Source organism: Ochotona princeps, chromosome 19 (genome assembly GCF_030435755.1).
Source record: "Ochotona princeps isolate mOchPri1 chromosome 19, mOchPri1.hap1, whole genome shotgun sequence".
NCBI classification, from domain to species: Eukaryota; Metazoa; Chordata; class Mammalia; order Lagomorpha; family Ochotonidae; genus Ochotona; species Ochotona princeps.
In genome coordinates this window covers 30051197-30072229 of record NC_080850.1, presented here as the reverse complement: position 1 = coordinate 30072229, position 21033 = coordinate 30051197, and the positions used below count along the sequence as shown (strand labels likewise).

General features: G+C 47.6%; 1 protein-coding gene across 13 annotated transcripts in view; it reads left to right on the top strand.

Annotated features, from left to right (window-relative positions):
- The window catches only part of LOC101522188 (protocadherin gamma-C3), a 179420-nt gene that overhangs the window by 90871 nt on the left and 67516 nt on the right, over nucleotides 1-21033 (top strand). The window contains exon 2 of one of the 13 annotated variants that reach the window (XM_058677441.1): nucleotides 6744-6988. The exons of 9 other annotated variants lie outside the window; for them this stretch is intronic. In XM_058677441.1, coding sequence (XP_058533424.1) covers nucleotides 6744-6988 — 245 coding nt within the window. Of the gene's footprint in view, nucleotides 1-696; nucleotides 3625-6743; nucleotides 6989-8156; nucleotides 12075-13091; nucleotides 16093-21033 lie in introns of those variants that run through there. 3 more of the 13 variants (XM_058677449.1, XM_058677448.1, XM_058677446.1) reach the window with 3 other exon arrangements.

Below are 21033 nucleotides of genomic sequence, written 5' to 3'. Positions count from 1 at the left end.
TAGTCGAGCGTAGGTCTGGGCGAACAAACTTTTTAGAGTCATAATTAACTGTCAAATCCCTAAAATTATTAAGTTTCTGTTAGTGAGAGTCAAAATTGCTATGCATCCGTCTCAATCCTATTTTGACGTACTATTTTTTAAAAAAAACACTCTTGATATTGCAGCTCTTGTTAGCAAATGTTTTCAGACATACCTAGTTTAAAGCAATGTGGCAATCCTGTAAGATTTACAACTGTGGTAGTGGATTCATCCACGTATAGAAACAGGGAAGGAAAGAAACCATTTCCTAGGCTAATATGGAAGACCAAATTTATCTTCAATACTTTCAGTTCCATGTTAATTACTCTTAAGGGGAGCAATGGTAATACAGTGATACGATCTTTTTTTTTTTACCATTTTTTAAATTAATGTATTATTATTTTTTGATAATCTTTACATAGTTAATTAGGGTAAAAAGGTTCAAGGATTATAGGAAAGTGGGTAAGACTATTATACCCATATTGTTTCCTTTCTGTTTAAAGGGGGGTATGAAGGGAGAAAGCCCACCCAATTTCTCACCCTCCCCAGGTCCCGGATGTGGGGCATGCTCCGAGGTTCTTGCTCAAGTGGTTTTGATGGTTCACCAGTTATGAATCGCTGCCAATCTTGCGGTGATACGGTCTTGATGGAAAAATTGGATAGTAATGGGTCATGGGACAGGAAACCTGCAGATCCCTTGCTATATATTCCTTTGTGCCTATTTTAATTTCCAAAAAAAATGCTCTCATCTACTTAAAGTCAATTTTAATATAAAAAATCTACAATAATGATAGCTTTGGCTACATAAATATGAGTTTCATGATAAAAGCGGAATCACTACAGTGTGAGATTCAAATATTTTGGCTATCAACTTCTTCAAAAATGAAGATTCCCTGAAGGTGGTTAGGAAAAAACCAGCATGCAGTTCCACTTGGAGCCTCTGGGCGCCGCTGTCGGCCAGTGCAGAGAGAGCGCGGACGCCCGGCGTCCTCAGCCTCCAGCCCCGGAGTTCCTCACAGCCACCAAAGCAAACAGAAAGGAACCCTCTCGCACTACCAGAGCTCCCGGCTGCTCACACCCTGCTCGGCACAGAAGGATTCCCAGCCCCGAGACAAGGGCTCTGCCGCTCCGGGGCCGAATGCACGGTCTCCAGCCAGGAAGACGCGGAGCAAGCCAGCACTAGCGCGAGCGATGGGAGGGAGCTGCGCGCAGAGGCGCCGAGCCGGCCGGCCACAGGTACTCCTCCCCTTCCTGCTGCCTTTGTTCTGCCCCGCGCTCGGCGAGCCGATCCGCTACTCTATCCCCGAGGAGCTGGCCAGGGGCTCGGTGGTGGGGAACCTGGCCAAGGACCTGGCGCTCAGTGTGCGGGATGTGTCCGCTCGGAAGCTGCGTGTGAGCGCCGAGAGCCTGCACTTCCAGGTAGACGCGCAGAGCGGGGACTTGCTTGTGAAGGACCGAATAGACCGCGAGCAGATATGCAAAGAGCGAAAGCTGTGTGAGCTGCAGCTGGAAGCTGTGGTGGAAAATCCTCTGAACGTTTTTCATGTCGTTGTGATGATTGAGGACATTAACGACCATGCTCCTCAGTTCAGTAAAGATAAAGTAACTTTAGAAATCCTGGAATCCGTCAGCCAGGGCATGAGAACAGTTCTTGAGTCTGCAAAAGATCCCGATATTGGTATGAACTCACTAAGCAAATACCAACTAATTCCGAATGAGTTTTTCTCCTTGGTGGTGAAAGATAACCCAGATGGTGGCAAATCCCCAGAATTAGTGTTGCAAAAGGCCCTGGACCGAGAAACGCAGAGGGTTCATCCCCTGGTGCTGACCGCAGTAGATGGCGGGGACCCGCCCCGAAGCGGCACTGTGCAGATCCAAATCCTGGTGGTGGATGCCAACGACAATCCTCCAATGTTCAGCCAGGATGTGTACAGGGTCAGCCTCCGGGAAGACGTGCCACCTGGCACCTCCATTCTGAGCGTCAGGGCCACTGACCAGGATGAAGGCATCAACGCGGAGGTCACTTACTCCTTCCTGGGAGTGGTTGACCATGCACAGCAGGTGTTCTCTCTAGAGCCCGCCACTGGAAACATTCTAACTCAGCAGCCAATGGACTTCGAGGAAGTAGAAAAATACACACTGCATGTAGAAGCAAGGGACAAAGGAGGTCTCTCCACGCAGTGTAAAGTCATCGTAGAAATCCTAGACGAAAACGACAACAACCCGGAAATCATCATCACTTCTCTGTCGGACAAGATTCTGGAGGATTCTCCCACCGGAATGGTTGTGGCTCTTTTCAAAACACGAGACCGAGATTCGGGAGAAAATGGAGAAGTCACTTGTAGTTTAAGCAAAGATGTTCCATTTAAGATTCATTCTTCTTCCACTAATTACTACAAGTTAGTAACCGATGGGGCCCTGGACCGCGAGGAGAACCCGGAGTACAATGTCACTATCACCGCCACTGACAGAGGCAAGCCACCACTCTCCTCCAGTTCAGTCGTCACCCTGCGCATTGGCGACGTCAACGACAACGCGCCTGTCTTCCAGCAGCCCTCCTACGTGGTCCACGTGGCAGAGAACAATCCCCCAGGAGCCTCCATCGCACAGGTCAGCGCCTCCGACCCGGATCTGGGCTCCAATGGGCAGGTCACCTACTCCATCGTGGCCAGCGACCTGGAGGCACAAACGCTGGCGTCCTACGTGTCAGTGAGCGCACACAGTGGCGTGCTGTTCGCGCAGCGCGCCCTGGACCACGAGCAGCTGCGCGCCTTCCACCTCACGCTGCAGGCCCGCGACCAGGGCTCGCCCGCACTCAGCGCCAACGTGAGCGTGCGCGTGCTGGTGGGCGACCGCAACGACAACGCGCCGCGCGTGCTGTACCCGGCGCTGGCGCCCGACGGCTCGGCGCTCTTCGACACGGTGCCGCGCGCCGCCGAGCCCGGCTACCTGGTCACCAAGGTGGTGGCGGTGGACGCCGACTCTGGCCACAACGCCTGGCTGTCGTACCACGTGCTGCAGGCCAGCGAGCCCGGGCTCTTCAGCCTGGGGCTGCGCACGGGCGAGGTGCGCACAGCGCGCGCCCTGGGCGACAGGGACGCGGCCCGCCAGCGCCTGCTGGTGGCTGTGCGCGATGGCGGGCAGCCGCCGCTGTCTGCCACGGCCACGCTGCACCTGGTCTTCGCGGACAGCCTGCAGGAGGTGCCGCCGGACCTGAGTGAGCACGCGGCGCCCTCGGACCCTCAGGGCGAGCTGCAGTTTTACCTGGTGCTGGCCTTGGCCGCCGTCTCCGTGCTCTTCCTGCTCACGGTGATCCTGGCCATCGCGCTGCGCCTGCACCGCTCCTCCAGCTCCGCAATGGGAGGCTGCTTTGGGTCTGTTGTATGCCCAAAGTCAGGAGTTCCCCCATCTTACTGCGATGGAACATTACCCTATGCCTATAATTTTTGTGTATCTGGAGATCAAACTCATCCAGAATTTAATTTTCTGACATCTGTTGATCACTGTCCTGCCGCTCAGGATATTCTCAACAAAGATAGTTCTTCTGTGCTGTTGGCTAGCATTTTAGCTCCCAGTGCTGAAACAGATAAGAAAACTACTGAACAGGTACGTATATGTGTTTAATTTAATGTATGTTATATTCCAATAACGCCAATGCATTTCAAATTAGCACTGCTCTTCCAAGACTTTAGATAACTTCTTTGTTAAGATTTTAAAGCAAGTCTTGATACCTGTAAGCATCGTTGGTAAAAATATGCAATGTTTCCAATCCTCTTACACATCAACGGTATTTCAAGGTAAAAATATGTAGAAAGTTTCAAATTCTTCATGCTATAAAATACTAGTTAAGGATGTGAAAGTAATATTTTTACATCAGGGCATCACAAATGACAACCCTAATGATATCCAGTTTTTTTTTCTCAAATTGTTTCTTTTACTCAAAACACATTGGTAAGGATAATTGCCATGCGTCCTACCTGATAATTTCGTTGAAATTTGTGATATTTCTACACAGACAAATGCTACACCTGCTATCGGTAAAAGTCTATTAGAACTGAATCTACTCTGCGGGTTTGCAATTCCTTTCGTATTTGAAAACTCCTTAAAAAAACAAGACCTCTTAGTAATTACTGCAATTATAAGAAATCAGAATACTTCTGACGTCACTCTATATAACGATTATTTGCCGTTTTGAGCTTTTACACATAATTGTGATTCACAGAAAGGTGAGTAATTATTTCTTGTGGGACCAGCACTCTAGGTTTTTAGTCGTTGCAATCTTAAGAGTGGGCTCTGGGCGCCGCTGTTCACCAGTCGGGGAATGGGAAGCTGCGCGCTGCGGATCCCCTCCCTTCCCCACCTCGACCAAACAAAGCCGACAAAAAAATGGATACTCACGGATCCTGATGCCGGAAACTTGGAAGTACTTTCCTTCTGATATATTTTGGATGCGGACGACCTGGGATCTCGCAAATACAAAAGCTAATTCGGAATAGACCGGCTCAAGAACCCGCGGAATACCGGCTCCGACCTGGCTATGGAGAATCGGCCACATTGCAGGAACCGCAGCGCGCTGGTCCTGCTGTGCGTCTTCCTGGGGACGCTGCAGGAGTTTGGGGCCGGGCAGATCCGCTATTCAGTGCCTGAAGAGTTGGATAAAGGCTCCTTGGTGGGCAACATCGCCAAGGACCTGGGGCTGGAGCCGCGGGAGCTGGCGGAGCGCGGAGTCCGCATCGTCTCCCAAGGTAGGGAGCAGCTGTTCGCTCTGAGTCCGCGAGGCGGCGGCTTGGTCACAGCGGGTAGGATAGACCGGGAGGAACTCTGCGAGACAGTGTCCTCCTGTTTTTTAAATTTAGAAATTCTTGTTAAAGACACTTTGAAGATTTACGGAGTGGAGGTGGAAATACTGGATATTAATGATAATGCCCCCAGCTTCCAGGAAGAGGAAGTAGAGATAAAAGTCAGCGAGCACGCAGCCCCTGGGTCGCGGTTTCCCCTTCCCAGCGCCAGGGATCCTGATATGGGAGTGAATTCCCTCCAGAGCTACCAGCTCAGTCCCAATGGCTACTTTACCCTGCAAGTGGGAGACGAAACCGATGGGGCCAAGAATCCGGAGCTGGTGCTGGAGGGGGCCCTGGACCGTGAGAGAGAGGCCACCCACCAGCTGCAGCTCACAGCCTTGGATGGAGGGGACCCCGTGCGCCAGGGCGTCATTCCTGTGCGGGTGGTGGTCCTCGACGTGAATGACCACATCCCCAAGTTCACACAGTCCCTGTACCGAGTGAGTGTTCCCGAAAACCTCAGCTCTGGAACACGGGTGCTGGCAGTAAATGCAACAGATCCAGATGAGGGGACCAATGGGCAGGTGCTGTATTCCTTCCGGAACGTGGAGAGCAAAGCTTCTGAGTTATTCCAGTTGAATTCTCAAACTGGAGAGGTTCTGCTTCGGGGTTCACTGGATTTTGAAAAATACAGATCTTATGAGATGGAAGTTCAAGGCCAAGACGGGGGAGGTCTTTTGGCCACAGCCAAGGTGATAATTGCAGTTGTAGATGTGAATGATAACGCTCCAGAAATAACTGTCACCTCTGCTACAAACTCAGTGCTGGAAAATTCTCCTCCTGGTACTGTGATTGCTCTTTTGAAAGTGCAAGATCAAGATTCTGAAGAAAACGGTCAGGTCTCCTGTTTCATTCCCAACAATCTACCGTTTAAGTTAGAAAAGACTTATGGAAATTATTACAAGCTGGTAACAAGCAGAGAGCTGGACAGGGAACAGGTCGAGAGCTACAACATAACGCTGACCGCCCGGGACCACGGCAGTCCACCCTTGTCGACAGAAGCTTACATCACACTGAATGTGGCAGACAACAACGACAACCCTCCAGTTTTCTCTGCTTCCTCCTCTTATTCAGCTTACATTCCCGAAAACAACCCCAGAGGAGCCTCCATCTTCTCTGTGACTGCCCTTGACCCAGACAGCAAAGAGAACTCACAGGTTACTTACTCTCTAACTGAAGACACCATCCAAGGGGTACCACTGTCCTCCTATGTGTCCATCAACTCTGACACTGGCGTCCTGTATGCACTGCGATCCTTCGACTATGAGCAGTTCCGAGACCTGCAGCTCTGGGTGACAGCCAGTGACAGTGGGGAACCACCGCTCAGCAGCAATGCCTCCCTCACCCTCTTTGTGCTGGACCAGAACGACAATGCCCCTGAGATCCTCTATCCCACCATCCCCACCGATGGATCCACAGGCGTGGAGTTGGCACCCCGCTCCGCAGAACCTGGCTACCTGGTGACCAAGGTGGTGGCAGTGGACAGGGACTCTGGCCAGAACGCCTGGCTGTCCTACCGGCTGCTCAAGGCCAGTGAGCCAGGGCTGTTCTCTGTGGGGCTGCACACGGGCGAGGTGCGCACAGCACGGGCCCTGCTGGACAGAGATGCACTCAAACAGAGCCTGGTGGTGGCTGTCCAGGACCACGGGCAGCCGCCTCTCTCAGCCACTGTCACACTCACAGTGGCCGTGGCCGACAGCATCCCCGCAGTGCTGGCTGACCTGGGCAGCCTCAAGCCTTCCGTGGAAGCTGATGAGGCAGACCTCACTCTGTACCTGGTGGTGGCAGTGGCCACAGTGTCATGTGTCTTCCTGGCCTTTGTGATTGTGCTGCTGGCACTCAGGCTGAGGCGCTGGCACAAGTCGCGATTGCTCCAGGCATCAGGAGGTGGGCTGTCAGGCTTGCCAGCCTCACACTTGGTGGGCGTGGACGGGGTGCGTGCTTTCCTGCAGACCTATTCTCATGAGGTGTCCCTGACCGCGGACTCGCGGAGGAGCCACCTCATCTTCCCTCAGCCCAACTATGCAGACACGCTGCTCAGCCAGGAGAGCTGTGGGAAAAGCGAGCCTCTCTTAATAGCTGAAGATTCAGCTACTGTTTCAGGCAAATGTGATCCGATAAATACTCAGGTGAGTTTTATTTGTCTCCTTGTTGCTGGTGTACTGGCACAAATCTTGTAGAAGGCTTTATTTCCTGAACCTGTTCCTGAAAGTTAGCTTCCTAGGACCTGGTTCTTCCATACGTATTTAGAATATTATTTGTGTGGGGACTTCCCTTCACCAGATTATTCCCACCATCCTTCAGAGGTGAATGTCCTTTGTGAAGTCGTGGCATATTTTCTTTTGGTTCCAAGTAAACAGTTAAGCTATCTTGCTTTGTAGGAACTTGAATTTTAGTATTATTTTTCTTTCATCAATGTCTGTATTCTTTTGTGTAAATTGAGTGTGATTCAAATTGATTCACAAATGGTTGCAGCTATTTCCTATGCCAATTCTAGCCTTGCTGGTTTACAGTTATAGTCTACCATTGGTTTCTGCTACTTTCGATGCTCAAATGTCATTCTGTTGATCCATAGCCTCTCGCTCTCACTCTCATTTTCATTAACCTACCCACACACAGAGCGTCTATAAGCTAAGTATGAGATAATTCTATTGATTCTTGATGATTGCCAATGTTTAGATTTCAACATTGTTTATTGCTTCATCCTATTCAAAGGATGTATTGACTGGCTTTTAATCACTGGATGTTTTGGGGACAGGAATGCAAATAACATTTTTCTTGCATCTAGTTTTCTTTTATTTATTTTAAAATATGTTAAATCTACAAACCATCAGCTCACACTTGATTTTTTAAAAGATTTTTTTATTGGCAAGTCAGATATACATAGAGGAGGAGAAATGGAGAGGAAGATCTTCTATCCATTGATTCACTCCCCAAGTGGCCACAATGGCTGGCGCTGTGCTGATCTGAAGACAGCTCAAATCCTCCTCTGGGTCTCCCAAATGGGTGCAGGGTCCCAAGGCTTTAGGCTGTCCTCGATTGCTTTCCCAGGCCACAAGCAGGGAGCTGGATGGGAAGTGGAGCCACCAGGATTAGAACCCATACCCATATGGGATCCTGGCATGTGCAAGATGAGGACTTTAGCCACTAGGCTACTGCACCAGGTCCTAGTTATCATTTTTTGTTCCTATTGTGAAGTCACTATTCTGAAAGGAAATTATTGAATGGTATAGTTTTCTTAATTTTTTCTTTACATTAGTGTCTGTGCAGAAGACTGGTTAATGCCATAAAATCACATGCAGAATGAAGTTTTAATCCAGTGTTTCTCAAAAATTTTATTTTAAAATCTTTTGAAGATGCCTATACTTTTCAGATTTGTACAGAAAATGAATATTAAAGATGGAGATAAACCCTCAGGCTGATTTATCTCGTACCTCCTGGATGTTTCTGGCTCATTATCAGTATTCCTAGAAGTGATTGATTCCTCCTCTCTTTCCTTCACAGACTCACTTTGTAGTACATCTAAGGATACTCAGTTCTCCTATTCAAACATACGTGTTGTGGATGGCTTGATAGTTACCTACCCACATCAATGACATGGTGTCGGGGAACACAGGTGAACAAAGGAGACTTACCTGGGGCAAGGCAATTTTCCTGCTCCATTCAGCTCAGCACTCTCATCACTTCTAGATATTGGACCCAGATGACCTGCAGAGCCATGTTCTGTCTTGAGTGTATGCTTCTTATTTAGTAATTGGCCCTAGTATAATTAACTACATAATGAATATCTAGAGTTTGGGCAAAAAGAGTTTTAACTCCAGGAAAGAGAATTCTTCTGACAGATACCTGAGTTTGTCTTGAAGTCAAGAAAATGGTTTTCTAAGCACTAAACTATTTGAAACTAGTTACGAGGGGGAGAAAAAGCCTTGGAGGACAAAAAGGAAGGGTTGATTTTGAAGCTTGGCATTTAGAAGGTTCTTTTGACTCAGAGGTAATGATAAAGTTCTGTTGAGGACATACAGTCCAGCTTCCCACTCCATGCCGTTAATGTCCTATGGCAACCTACTAAGCATACTTTTACATTCTATTCATGTTGAAAATGTAGACCACTTGATTAAGCTTCACAGATCTCTTAAGTAACAGAGAATATATTATGGGGTTGGCTGTGTCTATTCTCAGTGTGCCTTGTGTAGCTTTGATAAAAGGAAAATTATCTGCTCATCAGCTTGAAGATAATCCAGATGTCATTTCCTCCCTATCATAAGTTTCCCAGACCACCTGGTGGGGCTATTTTTCACGTGGTCTTGATGCTGTATTTGGAGAGAAGACTGGCTTTTCCCATGTGTGCATTGCCTCTGATTAGAAAAAGACTAACCTCTCATTCTGGGTTAACGGCTCTTCTATATAGGCCCATGTCTAAAGCACTCTAATTCGTTGTAAAGATTGGAAAATAGGCACACTCAGAGGTCATGATTTGCTTAATTGTGCATACATTCGTCCAACGTATGTGTTTGAATACCAAGCCCGGTTGAATTTGCAAAGCCTTCTGACTGCAGTTTTCTAAATGGACTCCGAGCGCCGCTGTTGACCAGTGCGCTGCAAGAGCTAGAGCCGCGATCCTCCCGGGAGCTACTCCGCGCACAGAAGCAACTTAGAATCCCGAAGAGTCGCCGGGATTCGGGCTTTCTGCGGACAAATCTGATTTCATACGACTTAAAATAACCCTAAATTGGGAATATTGGATCGTCTATGGAGTGAAGCGCCGTCTTTGAGTTCCCGAGACTGAAGCAACGCAGAAGGATGGGAAATAGGACAAAAGAGAGGAGCGGCGCTGAGCGGCGGCGGCGGCGGCGGCAAGTACTCTTTCCCTTGCTGCTGCCTTTGTTCTTTGGGGCTGTCTCCGCTGAGCAGATCCGCTACTCGATTCCAGAAGAAATGCCCAGGGGCTCGGTGGTAGGGAACCTCGCTGAGGACCTGAAGCTGCAGGTTCGCGATGTAGTGAACCGCAACCTCAGAGTCAGTGCAGAGAAACCATACTTCACTGTGAACGTGGAAAACGGGAACATACTTGTGAGTGACAGGATAGATCGGGAATCTCTCTGTTCCCAAAACCTGCTGTGTGTTGTGCCCTTAGAAATTGTAGCAGAAAATCCTCTAAATATTTTTCACATAAATGTGATGATAGAAGATATAAATGATAACCCACCCTACTTCCCACAGAATAGCATTGCTTTGCAAATCAATGAACTTGCAACTCCAGGCACTCGGTTTGGTCTGGAATCTGCTATAGATGCTGATGTAGGGCCCCACTCCCTTCAGAGTTACCAACTCAGCTCCAATAAGCACTTCTCTTTAATGGTGAAGGACAAGGCTGAAGGCAAGAATGCTCCAGAACTGGTGTTGGAAAAGCCCCTGGATAGAGAACAACAGAGCTCTCACCTCCTGGTTCTGACAGCAGTGGATGGGGGCAAACCGGCCCTAACAGGCACGGCTCAGATTCACATCAAGGTCATTGACGCCAACGATAATGCGCCAGTATTCAGCCAGGATGTGTACAAGGTCAGCCTTAGGGAAAACGTGCCCAGAGGCACAACTGTGGTCCAGGTGAGAGCCACTGACCAGGATGAGGGCAGCAATGCAGAGATCACTTACGCCTTCAAATCCCTGCGAGATGATATTGGGCACATGTTTACCATAGACCCCCAAACTGGAGAAGTGCAAACCAAAGGCTCCATAGACTTTGAAACAAGTAGCAGCTATACCATGACTGTGGAAGCAAAGGACGGTGGGGGCATGGCGGCAGAATGTGAAATCCAAGTAGAGATTCAAGATGAGAACGACAACGCCCCTGAAGTGGTTTTTACTTCCGTGTCCAGTTCTATAACAGAGGACGCACAGTCCGGGATGGTGATCGCTCTGTTCAAAACACAGGACCGAGATTCGGGAGAAAATGGACAGTTCACATGCTTCATAAAAGAAAACGTTCCTTTTAGAATCCAATCCTCCGCCAATAATTACTACAAGATTATAACAGATGGGACCCTGGACCGCGAGCAGACCCCGGAGTACAATGTCACTATAACCGCCACTGACAGAGGCAAGCCACCACTCTCCTCCAGTTCAGTCGTCACCCTGCGCATTGGCGACGTCAACGACAACGCGCCTGTCTTCCAGCAGCCCTCCTACGTGGTCCACGTGGCAGAGAACAATCCCCCAGGAGTCTCCATCGCGCAGGTCAGCGCCTCCGACCCGGATCTGGGCTCCAATGGGCAGGTCACCTACTCCATCGTGGCCAGCGACCTGGAGGCACAAACGCTGGCGTCCTACGTGTCAGTGAGCGCACACAGTGGCGTGCTGTTCGCGCAGCGCGCCCTGGACCACGAGCAGCTGCGCGCCTTCCACCTCACGCTGCAGGCCCGCGACCAGGGCTCGCCCGCACTCAGCGCCAACGTGAGCGTGCGCGTGCTGGTGGGCGACCGCAACGACAACGCGCCGCGCGTGCTGTACCCGGCGCTGGCGCCCGACGGCTCGGCGCTCTTCGACACGGTGCCGCGCGCCGCCGAGCCCGGCTACCTGGTCACCAAGGTGGTGGCGGTGGACGCCGACTCTGGCCACAACGCCTGGCTGTCGTACCACGTGCTGCAGGCCAGCGAGCCCGGGCTCTTCAGCCTGGGGCTGCGCACGGGCGAGGTGCGCACAGCGCGCGCCCTGGGCGACAGGGACGCGGCCCGCCAGCGCCTGCTGGTGGCTGTGCGCGATGGCGGGCAGCCGCCGCTGTCTGCCACGGCCACGCTGCACCTGGTCTTCGCGGACAGCCTGCAGGAGGTGCCGCCGGACCTGAGTGAGCACGCGGCGCCCTCGGACCCTCAGGGCGAGCTGCAGTTTTACCTGGTGCTGGCCTTGGCCGCCGTCTCCGTGCTCTTCCTGCTCACGGTGATCCTGGCCATCGCGCTGCGCCTGCGCCGCTCCTCCAGCCCTGTCAGTCTCTGTTCGAAGGCTACACAAGGTGGTTCTCTCAACTACAATGAGGGCACTTTGCCCTATTCCTACAACCTGTGCGTTACTTCTGATTCTCGAAAAACAAGGTTTGATTTTCTCAGCATGACTCCGGAACTGGTCCCCTCACAGGATCTTGCTAATCAGGCTTCTTTGGTGATTAGCGTAAACAATGAGGAGAGTAACAAGATGAACTCTAACTCTGTTGCTTCTGCTCAGGTGAGTTTCAAAGAACGTCTTCAAGAAATAGTTTGGCTTAATTTTCAAACCCCTATTTTGGTAAGAAAATTTTAAACAAATAATTGCTTCCACTTTGCTCTTCTTCGTTCTGGCTCGCTTTCTCACTATTTCCTGTCCTTACTCTATTCACCAGCAAACTCAGATGTTTCGTAATGTTTTCACTATTTACCTGAGCTACTCTTATCCACGCACACTGCAACAAACAGAAAAACTTTCCCGAGAAGTATTAGCATTCTGCCACCATTCAAATACGCTTAATTGAATAGTGTGAATTTTGTTTTCTTTCTGTGATGGTCTTTGGGTGATAAATACTTTTTGTAGATGACGTTTTTTCTTCATTATCAGTGAACCAATAGGAAATTCAGGAGAATGATCTTGAGAATACTGGTATGATAATGATTCAATCAGTACGAGAATTTAGAAGGGAATCTTGAAATCTCATTGGGTTTATCAGTTTTGTCTCTGATCTTTTCACACCACTTCCTGCAGAGTTCCTCCCACTTTGGAAAGTATCATTTTTTATCGTTGCGATATGCGGTTACCCTCAGAATACAAATATTTACATTCATGACAGTACAATGGGTCGTCATGAAAGAGGAGAGGTATTTGATGGGCTTGCAATTGTAGTCACAGTAATGCTCAAGCTCTGGTATTTGGTCAGTTACATAGGGAATGTATGCTATTCTTTGGATTGCTGTTTCTCTTTTACTAAGTCTTTTCCAACACTAAACATTATTTTGAAATAGATGTACTAATAGAATTGTGGAAGCATCGCCATTATTTCTAATCCATAAAAGTTGGAATACTTTCACTTTATTCAAAAATATTCATGTGTCTTCTTTACTCACTTCTTACCAGCTGTGATTGAGAGTGTATTCAGTCACATTTCTCATTTTTCTGTGTCTATACTATGAAATTTTATTTCTAAGTGTTAAATGGCAATAACTTGTTAAAATTCTTCCATTTAGATTCATAAAACCTATTTTTTAATTTCCCCCAAATTATAGCACAATCAAAAAGTTTAAACCACTTTATTATGTGATTTCTGAAAATAGGAAACTCCTGGGGATTTGGCCCTCATAATAGGTATATTTTGGAGAGTAATCTCAAGTCAAAACTGTCTAAAAACTTCAAACTCACTGAAAAGATAATTGAAAAATCAGAAAACACGGACAACTACAGAGAAAAATCTCGAGAAAAGTGGTCTACATGGAGGGTTGTAGGGGATTTTTGGTTTAGTCAACTACATGTTCCTTCTCTATCTGAAGGACAGCAGGTGGAGCTATTTAAGGTATAAAAACCAAAAATCTTTTCTTGGGAATTCAAGATTGTGCAGTAATTGGTTAGGACTCTGAGCGCCGCTGTTCACCAATCAGGGAGAGAAAAAGCAGCGATCCCGCTTGCCTTGCTTGCGCCTGAAGCACAAAGCAGGGACAATGCAAACGAATCACCCCAGAGAAAAAGCCGATCCGTGGAGCAACCCTTCCCCCCGCCGCCCGATTCCAGGCGGGCTGAAGAAGTGATCCTGACTTCGGTGGTCCAGAGCAAAATTGGAAATAATTCTCCAAGAAAGTGAAAAATGGCTACTGCGCTACAGCACCGGCACCGAGGCTGCAAAGGGATGGCCCTGCTGGGTGTCGTCCTGGGGGTCCTGTGGGAAGCCGGCTGCACCCAGATCCGCTACACCGTTTCCGAGGAACTAGAGAAAGGTTCCTTCGTGGGGAATATTTCCAAGGACTTGGGACTGAAGCCGCAGGAGCTGGCGGAACGCGGAGTCCGCATCGTGTCCCGAGGTAGGGCGCAGCTGTTCGCTCTGAACGCGCGCAGCGGCGGCTTGGTCACGGCGGGCCGGCTAGACCGCGAGGAGCTCTGTATGGGGGTCCCCAAGTGTCAGTTAAACCTAGAGATTCTGATGGAGGATAAAGTGAAAATATACGGGGTTGAAGTACAGGTGAGGGACATTAACGATAATGCCCCTTCCTTCCAAGAAGAGGAATTGGAGATAAAAATGAGTGAAAACGCAGCCACCGGGATGCGGTTCCCCCTTCCCCATGCTTGGGATCCGGATATCGGGGAGAACGCTCTCCAGAGCTACGAGCTCAGCTCCAACACTCATTTCTCTCTGGACGTGCAAAACGGAGCAGATGGTAACAAATACCCGGAGTTGGTGCTGGAGCACTCCCTGGACCGTGAAGAGCAGGCGGCTCACCACCTGATCCTCATTGCGCGCGACGGGGGCGAGCCTGTGCGCACGGGCACCGCGCGCATCCGCGTGGTAGTCCTTGACGCGAACGACAACGCGCCGGCGTTTGCTCGGCCCGAGTACCACGTGAGCGTTGCTGAGAACGTGGCTGTGGGCACGCAGTTGCTGCGCGTTAACGCCACAGACCCTGATGAAGGCGCCAACGCGGAAGTGCTGTACTCCTTCCGCTACGTGGACTACAAAGCAGCACAAGTTTTCAAGCTGGACGACCGCCTGGGGACGATCTCAACTATCGGGGAGCTGAACCATGAGGAATCGGCTTTCTACGAGATGGAAGTGCAAGCCAAGGACAACGCAGGCTACTCCGCCCGAACCAAAGTTCTGGTCACGGTTCTGGACCTGAACGACAACGCCCCCGAGGTAGCCGTCACCTCTCTCACCAGCTCCGTTCGGGAGAACTCTCCCAGAGGGACCTTAATTGCCCTTTTAAATGTAAATGATCAGGACTCTGGGGAGAATGGGCAGGTGACCTGCTTCATCCAAGGGAATCTGCCCTTTAAGTTGGAAAAATCTTACGGGAACTACTATAATTTGGTCACAGACACAGTCTTGGACCGGGAACAGATTGCCAGCTACAATATCACGGTGACGGCTAAGGACTGCGGAAGTCCGCCCCTGTCCACACAGACTCATATCGCCCTGACTGTGGCGGACGTCAATGACAACGCGCCCGTCTTCCCTCGGGATTCCTACTCGGCCTACCTTCCAGAGAACAACCCCAGAGGAGCCTCTCTTCTCTCGCTGACCGCACACGATCCTGACAGTGATGAAAACGCCCAGGTCACTTACTCTCTGTTGGAGAGCGTGGTCCAGAAGGTTCCACTGTCCTCCTATGTGTCCATCAACTCGGACACAGGTGTCCTGTATGCACTGCAATCTTTTGACTATGAACAGTTTCGAGACCTGCACCTGCAAGTGGTGGCCACTGACAGCGGGGACCCACCACTCAGCAGCAATGCCTCCCTCACCCTCTTTGTGCTGGACCAGAATGACAATGCCCCTGAGATCCTCTACCCCACCGTTCCCACCGATGGATCCACAGGCGTGGAGCTGGCACCCCGCTCCGCAGAACCCGGCTACCTGGTGACCAAGGTGGTGGCAGTGGACAGGGACTCTGGCCAGAACGCCTGGCTGTCCTACCGGCTGCTCAAGGCCAGTGAGCCAGGGCTGTTCTCTGTGGGGCTGCACACGGGCGAAGTGCGCACAGCGCGGGCCCTGCTGGACAGAGATGCACTCAAACAGAGCCTGGTGGTGGCCGTCCAGGACCACGGGCAGCCGCCTCTCTCGGCCACTGTCACGCTCACAGTGGCCGTGGCCGACAGCATCCCCGCAGTGCTGGCTGACCTGGGCAGCCTCAAGCCTTCCGTGGAAGCTGATGAGGCAGACCTCACTCTGTACCTGGTGGTGGCAGTGGCCACAGTGTCATGTGTCTTCCTGGCCTTTGTGATTGTGCTGCTGGCACTCAGGCTGAGGCGCTGGCACAAGTCGCGATTGCTCCAGGCGTCGGGAGGTTTGCCAGCCTCACACTTGGTGGGCGTGGACGGGGTGCGTGCTTTCCTGCAGACCTATTCTCCTGAGGTGTCCCTGACCGCGGACTCGCGGAGGAGCCACCTCATCTTCCCTCAGCCCAACTATGCAGACACACTGCTCAGCCAGGAGAGCTGTGGGAAAAGCGAGCCTCTTGTGCAATCGGGTGATCTGGTGTTTTCTAAAGATAGCCATGGGTCTCCTCAGGTAAGTCCATATTAAATTTTGAGTGTGGAGTTAAATAATCATTAAAATAGATAGTTTGTGTGTGCTTAAAATTTATAAAACAAATGCCAATGAATGTATATAAAGATGGTGGATGCCAAGAACAGCCCACTTACCTTTCCTCCTGCATTGTTTGTAGGGGATTTTATATCTAATCATATTTGTAGATAACTCATGAAGCCCTTTATTGATACTGTGTATGATCCTATAGCTTATCAACTATATTACTGTTCCTGCTTTTAATATATTCCCCCAGTGTTTTGTGGAACATCTGATTCCAGTTTGTCATTAAAAACACACAATTTCACCAAGGAATAGACTCTAATTCAGCAGAAATTGTAAACAAACAACAAAAAGTAAATTTATATAGAGTGTCCTTTGATCACACTTGAAATCAAGGTGATTTTAGTTTCTTGTTTTCAAAAGTGAAATAACAACATAATACGGTGTTGTCATTCTGTAGAGGATGATGTAGCTGTGGTAAAGGAATACATTTCTACTTTCTTGGTGTCCTAAGTCATATCAAAGTTTTAAAATCATACCTAAACAATGAGCTTACTCCTTACACATTTGAAACTTTCTCACTGAAATATAGAGTATGATGTCTTCAAGTGAAAAACTTTAAGGATTGTTTTCCCATCTTATATACATGTTAGGCATGGAATATTTTTGTGTTTCCAAGGTAAATATATATAGCGTGTGTGTGTGGTACTACTTATCTGTGTTTTAAGCAGGAAGAACTTGAGTTTATCTAAAGTTACAAAATTTGTATTTACTGAGTAATACTGAAAGAAAGGAAGAATTGTGATCCTCAATTGTCATTTAGAAATGACCAGAATGCTTATCCCACAGCCAGTTCTTATGATAATTGTTTAAAATCATTTAAAATGAGTGATGTATTTGGAAAACTAAACTGACATTACGCTGATCTCTGTTTACTTAACTTGATTTAGGGGAAAAATCATTGAAAAGAAGGATTTAGACTGGATCTCAGACATCAGGGATCGGAATCATGCTTCTGGATTCAGCTGGATATGGCTCCTTAAATAGTAGTTTAATGAAAGGGTGAATCTGCAAACAATGTGTCTTGGGGATTACCTAACATCACTCCTCTGAGTTTCAGAGGTATTTTCCTAGAAGGACAGGAGCTTTGCAATTAGGTCACTTCCTAATGCTGTCACCTTTGACGAGTTCATCTATTTGAGCTTCAACATGATAGAGATAATACCTAATTAGAACATTATAGGGGGTACTAAGGGAACTGTGTAAATCATGTTTGATAACATATGATTCATTAAGTAACCTTTTTTATGGTTAAAATGCATTTAGAAAAATGAGAAAAACCAACTCATTTTTTTCAATGGCAACAGAATTGACAAGTCTGAGTGTGTCTGATGACCTGAGATCAGAAACAAAACTGTTCTATAAGTTCTTCTGAATCTGCTTTAAAGATCTTAAGTGCCTATGTAGGTTCTTGAATAAGAAGCCACAGTTTTAGGCCATAAAAGATGGGCAAGGATAGTTTTCTATGAGAATATTTTGTATTCCTTTTTTTCTGACTAATGTGACATAAAAAGGATTATGTGAAACTCATTGTAAAAGAGAGATGTGGGATTGTGGGAGATTTTACTGGAAACTGGATTACTAACACCTGAAGATTGGAGTTATTTAGATTTGGCCATATAAAAAGTGGGGTGGGTATTTGGCTTAATGGTTAAGACACTGTGTTAAGACATTCATAATCATCCCAGAATGTCTGGGTTGGAGTCCCAGCTCCAGATTCCATCTGGACAGCAGCAGGCAATGGCTCAAAGAGTTGGATCCCACTACCACTATAGGATGGAGTTCTTGGCTGTGGTGAACATTTGGGAAGTGAACCAACAGACAGGAGATCTCTCTCGACTGATTTTAAAAGAATACTGATGACAAAAGATGGTCTATGGAAAAATTATTTTATGAAGGATAAAGTTTCTAAATACCATATGGGAAGAGTCTAATTTGGTAAAATGTGAAGAAATTGTCAAACAGAATTGATTGATTTACAAAAAAAGTTGGGATCATGATCATTTCTCCTGGAGAAATCATACAGAGATCTATTTGTAATGCCATTGAAGATGAATATATTTTCTCAGCTCATCATTAAATATCTGACACAGTTTACATGGTATTTTGCACATGTAATCACGGCAAAAAAAAAAAGCTTGAGTTCAATGAGTAGAAAGTGATCTCTTGGAAAAATAGAATCATAGTGCAAATCCAGTGATTTTATAAATGCTTAGCCCTGTATATCACACACCCAATAAGAAATGACTCCGGTCTACGTTACAAAGCTGATGACCTGGACATTGATCAAATGATCAAAACAAGTGCACAATCTGGAAGATATTTATGTTGTGAAACCTTTTAGAAGCTTCGTATGTGTATTTGGATGAAGATCCAGCTATTAATTCACCTTGAGACTATAATATGTGAAAAGTGAAGCCTACAATGGGAAGAAAGAATTTTGGCTTAAAAATGCTAAGTCCAGAAGAAATCTTTAAAAGGTCATCACTGTGGTTTAATGTGGAGTCACAAGTTCCCAGGAACATTGAATTGCATGAACAAGACTTTACAACCACCTTTCAAAATGCAACTTGCAAGGGGAGGCATCTTTGTCTTTGCTTTTAACTCTCAGGTCTTTAGGCTGCCACAGTTTGGCCAGTGTGGAAACAGACAAAAATAAGTCAGTCCCCTAATATTCCCACTTGGTGCCTTTCCTAATCAGATGGATTGCAAATTCTACAACAGACAGGAACATTCTTATTGTGAAGCCTATTTCTATAAATCTCAACTGGGAACATACAGATTTACTGGCATAGAGCTCTGCTTCTTCTTGGCTGGAGCCTAGATAATAATAATAATAATAATAATAATAATAATAATAATAATAATAATAATAAAAAACTGTCTGCAAAGGGCCTTCTCTGAACTGCTACAGCAGCAGCAGTCCTGACCATGGAGGAGACAGGAGACAGTACTGATGGCCCAGGTAGGACCAAGGCAAACACTGTTTGCCTCCTTGCTGTGTTTGCCCCGCTAGACATTCTTTGAGCCAGTTCACTGTGCCGTGCTGAAGGAGCTGGTCAAGAATTTACTGTGGAGAGCACTTACTGAGAACCTGGGGCTCAGTGTTCAGGAGCCACTTGCAAGAAAGCTGCAGTCAAATGTGGAAAAAGAACACATGACTGAAGAAAGTTGAGACCTACCAGAATGATGAGCAGATATATCTTCCACATACAGTTTGTACAATGCATTTAGAAACAGTAATCGACAAAAAACTAAAAACAGATTTACCGTATGCACTAGCAGTACCACTAAAGAATCAGTCTGTCAAAGAAAATTTGAAGATTTATTTATTTTATTACAAAGTCAGATATGCAGAGAGGAGGAGAGACAGAGAGGAAGATCTTCCGTCCGATGATTCACTCCCCAAGTGAGCCGCAATGGGCCAATGCGCACCGATCCGAAGCCGGGAACCTGGAACCTCTTCCGGGTCTCCCACGCGGGTGCAGTGTCCCAATGCATTGGGCCATCCTCAACTGCTTTCCCAGGCCACAAGCAGGGAGCTGGATGGGAAGTGGAGCTGCTGGGATTAGAACAGGTGCCCATATGGGATCCCGGGGCTTTCAAGGCGAGGACCTTAGCCACTAGGCCACACTGCTGGGCCCAATCAAAGAAAATTTGTATTCCTATGTTTATTGCAGCAGTATTCACAAAAGCCAAATACAGGGTCAACATAAGTGTTCATCAGTGGATGAATAAGTAGAGAAAATGTGGTATATATGCAAAATAGAATACTCTTGTCATAAAAAGAATGAAACTCTGATACTTAACAACCACATGGATGGAACCAGAGGACCTTACATTAAGTGAAAAAAAATCAGGCACAGAAAAACACATAATGCATATTCTCCCTCATATGTGAAAACCGCTAAACAGGAAAAAGCAGGATTCCCAGTGCTTAGAGCTGATAACCCGTAAATGGAAGAACCCTGTCCAAAATGGCACCAATCAGACTTTAGTCCAAGAGGTCACCATCAAGGATGACCCCTGGTGTTCAGCCAGCAGGTGTATAGGGTCAGCTTGGAATATGTGAGCATCAGTCTGATGGACGGCATGAACATAAAGACCATATATGCCTTTGCAGCCTGGAGTATCCATCTCCAATCTGGTCTTGACCACTATAGTGGAGAAATGGAAGCTTGAGGATGTTAGACTCCCAAGAATTAAAACTATTCCAATGGTTTGGAATTGAAGGACAGAAAACAAAGTGTATCCTTGAGATGGAAATTCTGCACAATAAGTACAATGTCATTTCCACAGAGATTCTACGTATCTAGTATCGATAGCTCTGTTTAAAACATAAGATATAGGGCCTGCTTGTGTCATGGTGGGTTAAACTGCATCCCATATACAGGTCTGCTTCAATCCCGGCTTCAACCTTACCCAGCCTGGCCAGTGGAGAGTGAACCAGCAGATAAGAGCGCTCTCAATATGTCCCTCTCTCTCTAAATCTGCCTTTCAAATAAATAATAAGATCCCAACTCGAAATAAAATGGGGAGGTCACATATTCAATACAAGAAGAACTACCTTTCAGAATGGAATCTTCCTACAATAATTACAAGGCATTGCCACAGGTGGGCTTTGTAACCATCACTGCAACCCTGTCCTCTTCTTCATCCTAAGTGTCACTATGTACATCACCAATGAAAACAGTTCCAGAAGCCCTCCTACATGGTCCTCGTGGCCGAGAACAATCCTTTGGGAACCTCCATCATGCAGCAGAGTTCCACTGACCCGGATCTGGGATCCAACAGTCAGGTCTCCTACCGTATCGTGGCCAGTGACCTGAAGGTGCAAGCACTGTCATCTTCCGTGTTGGT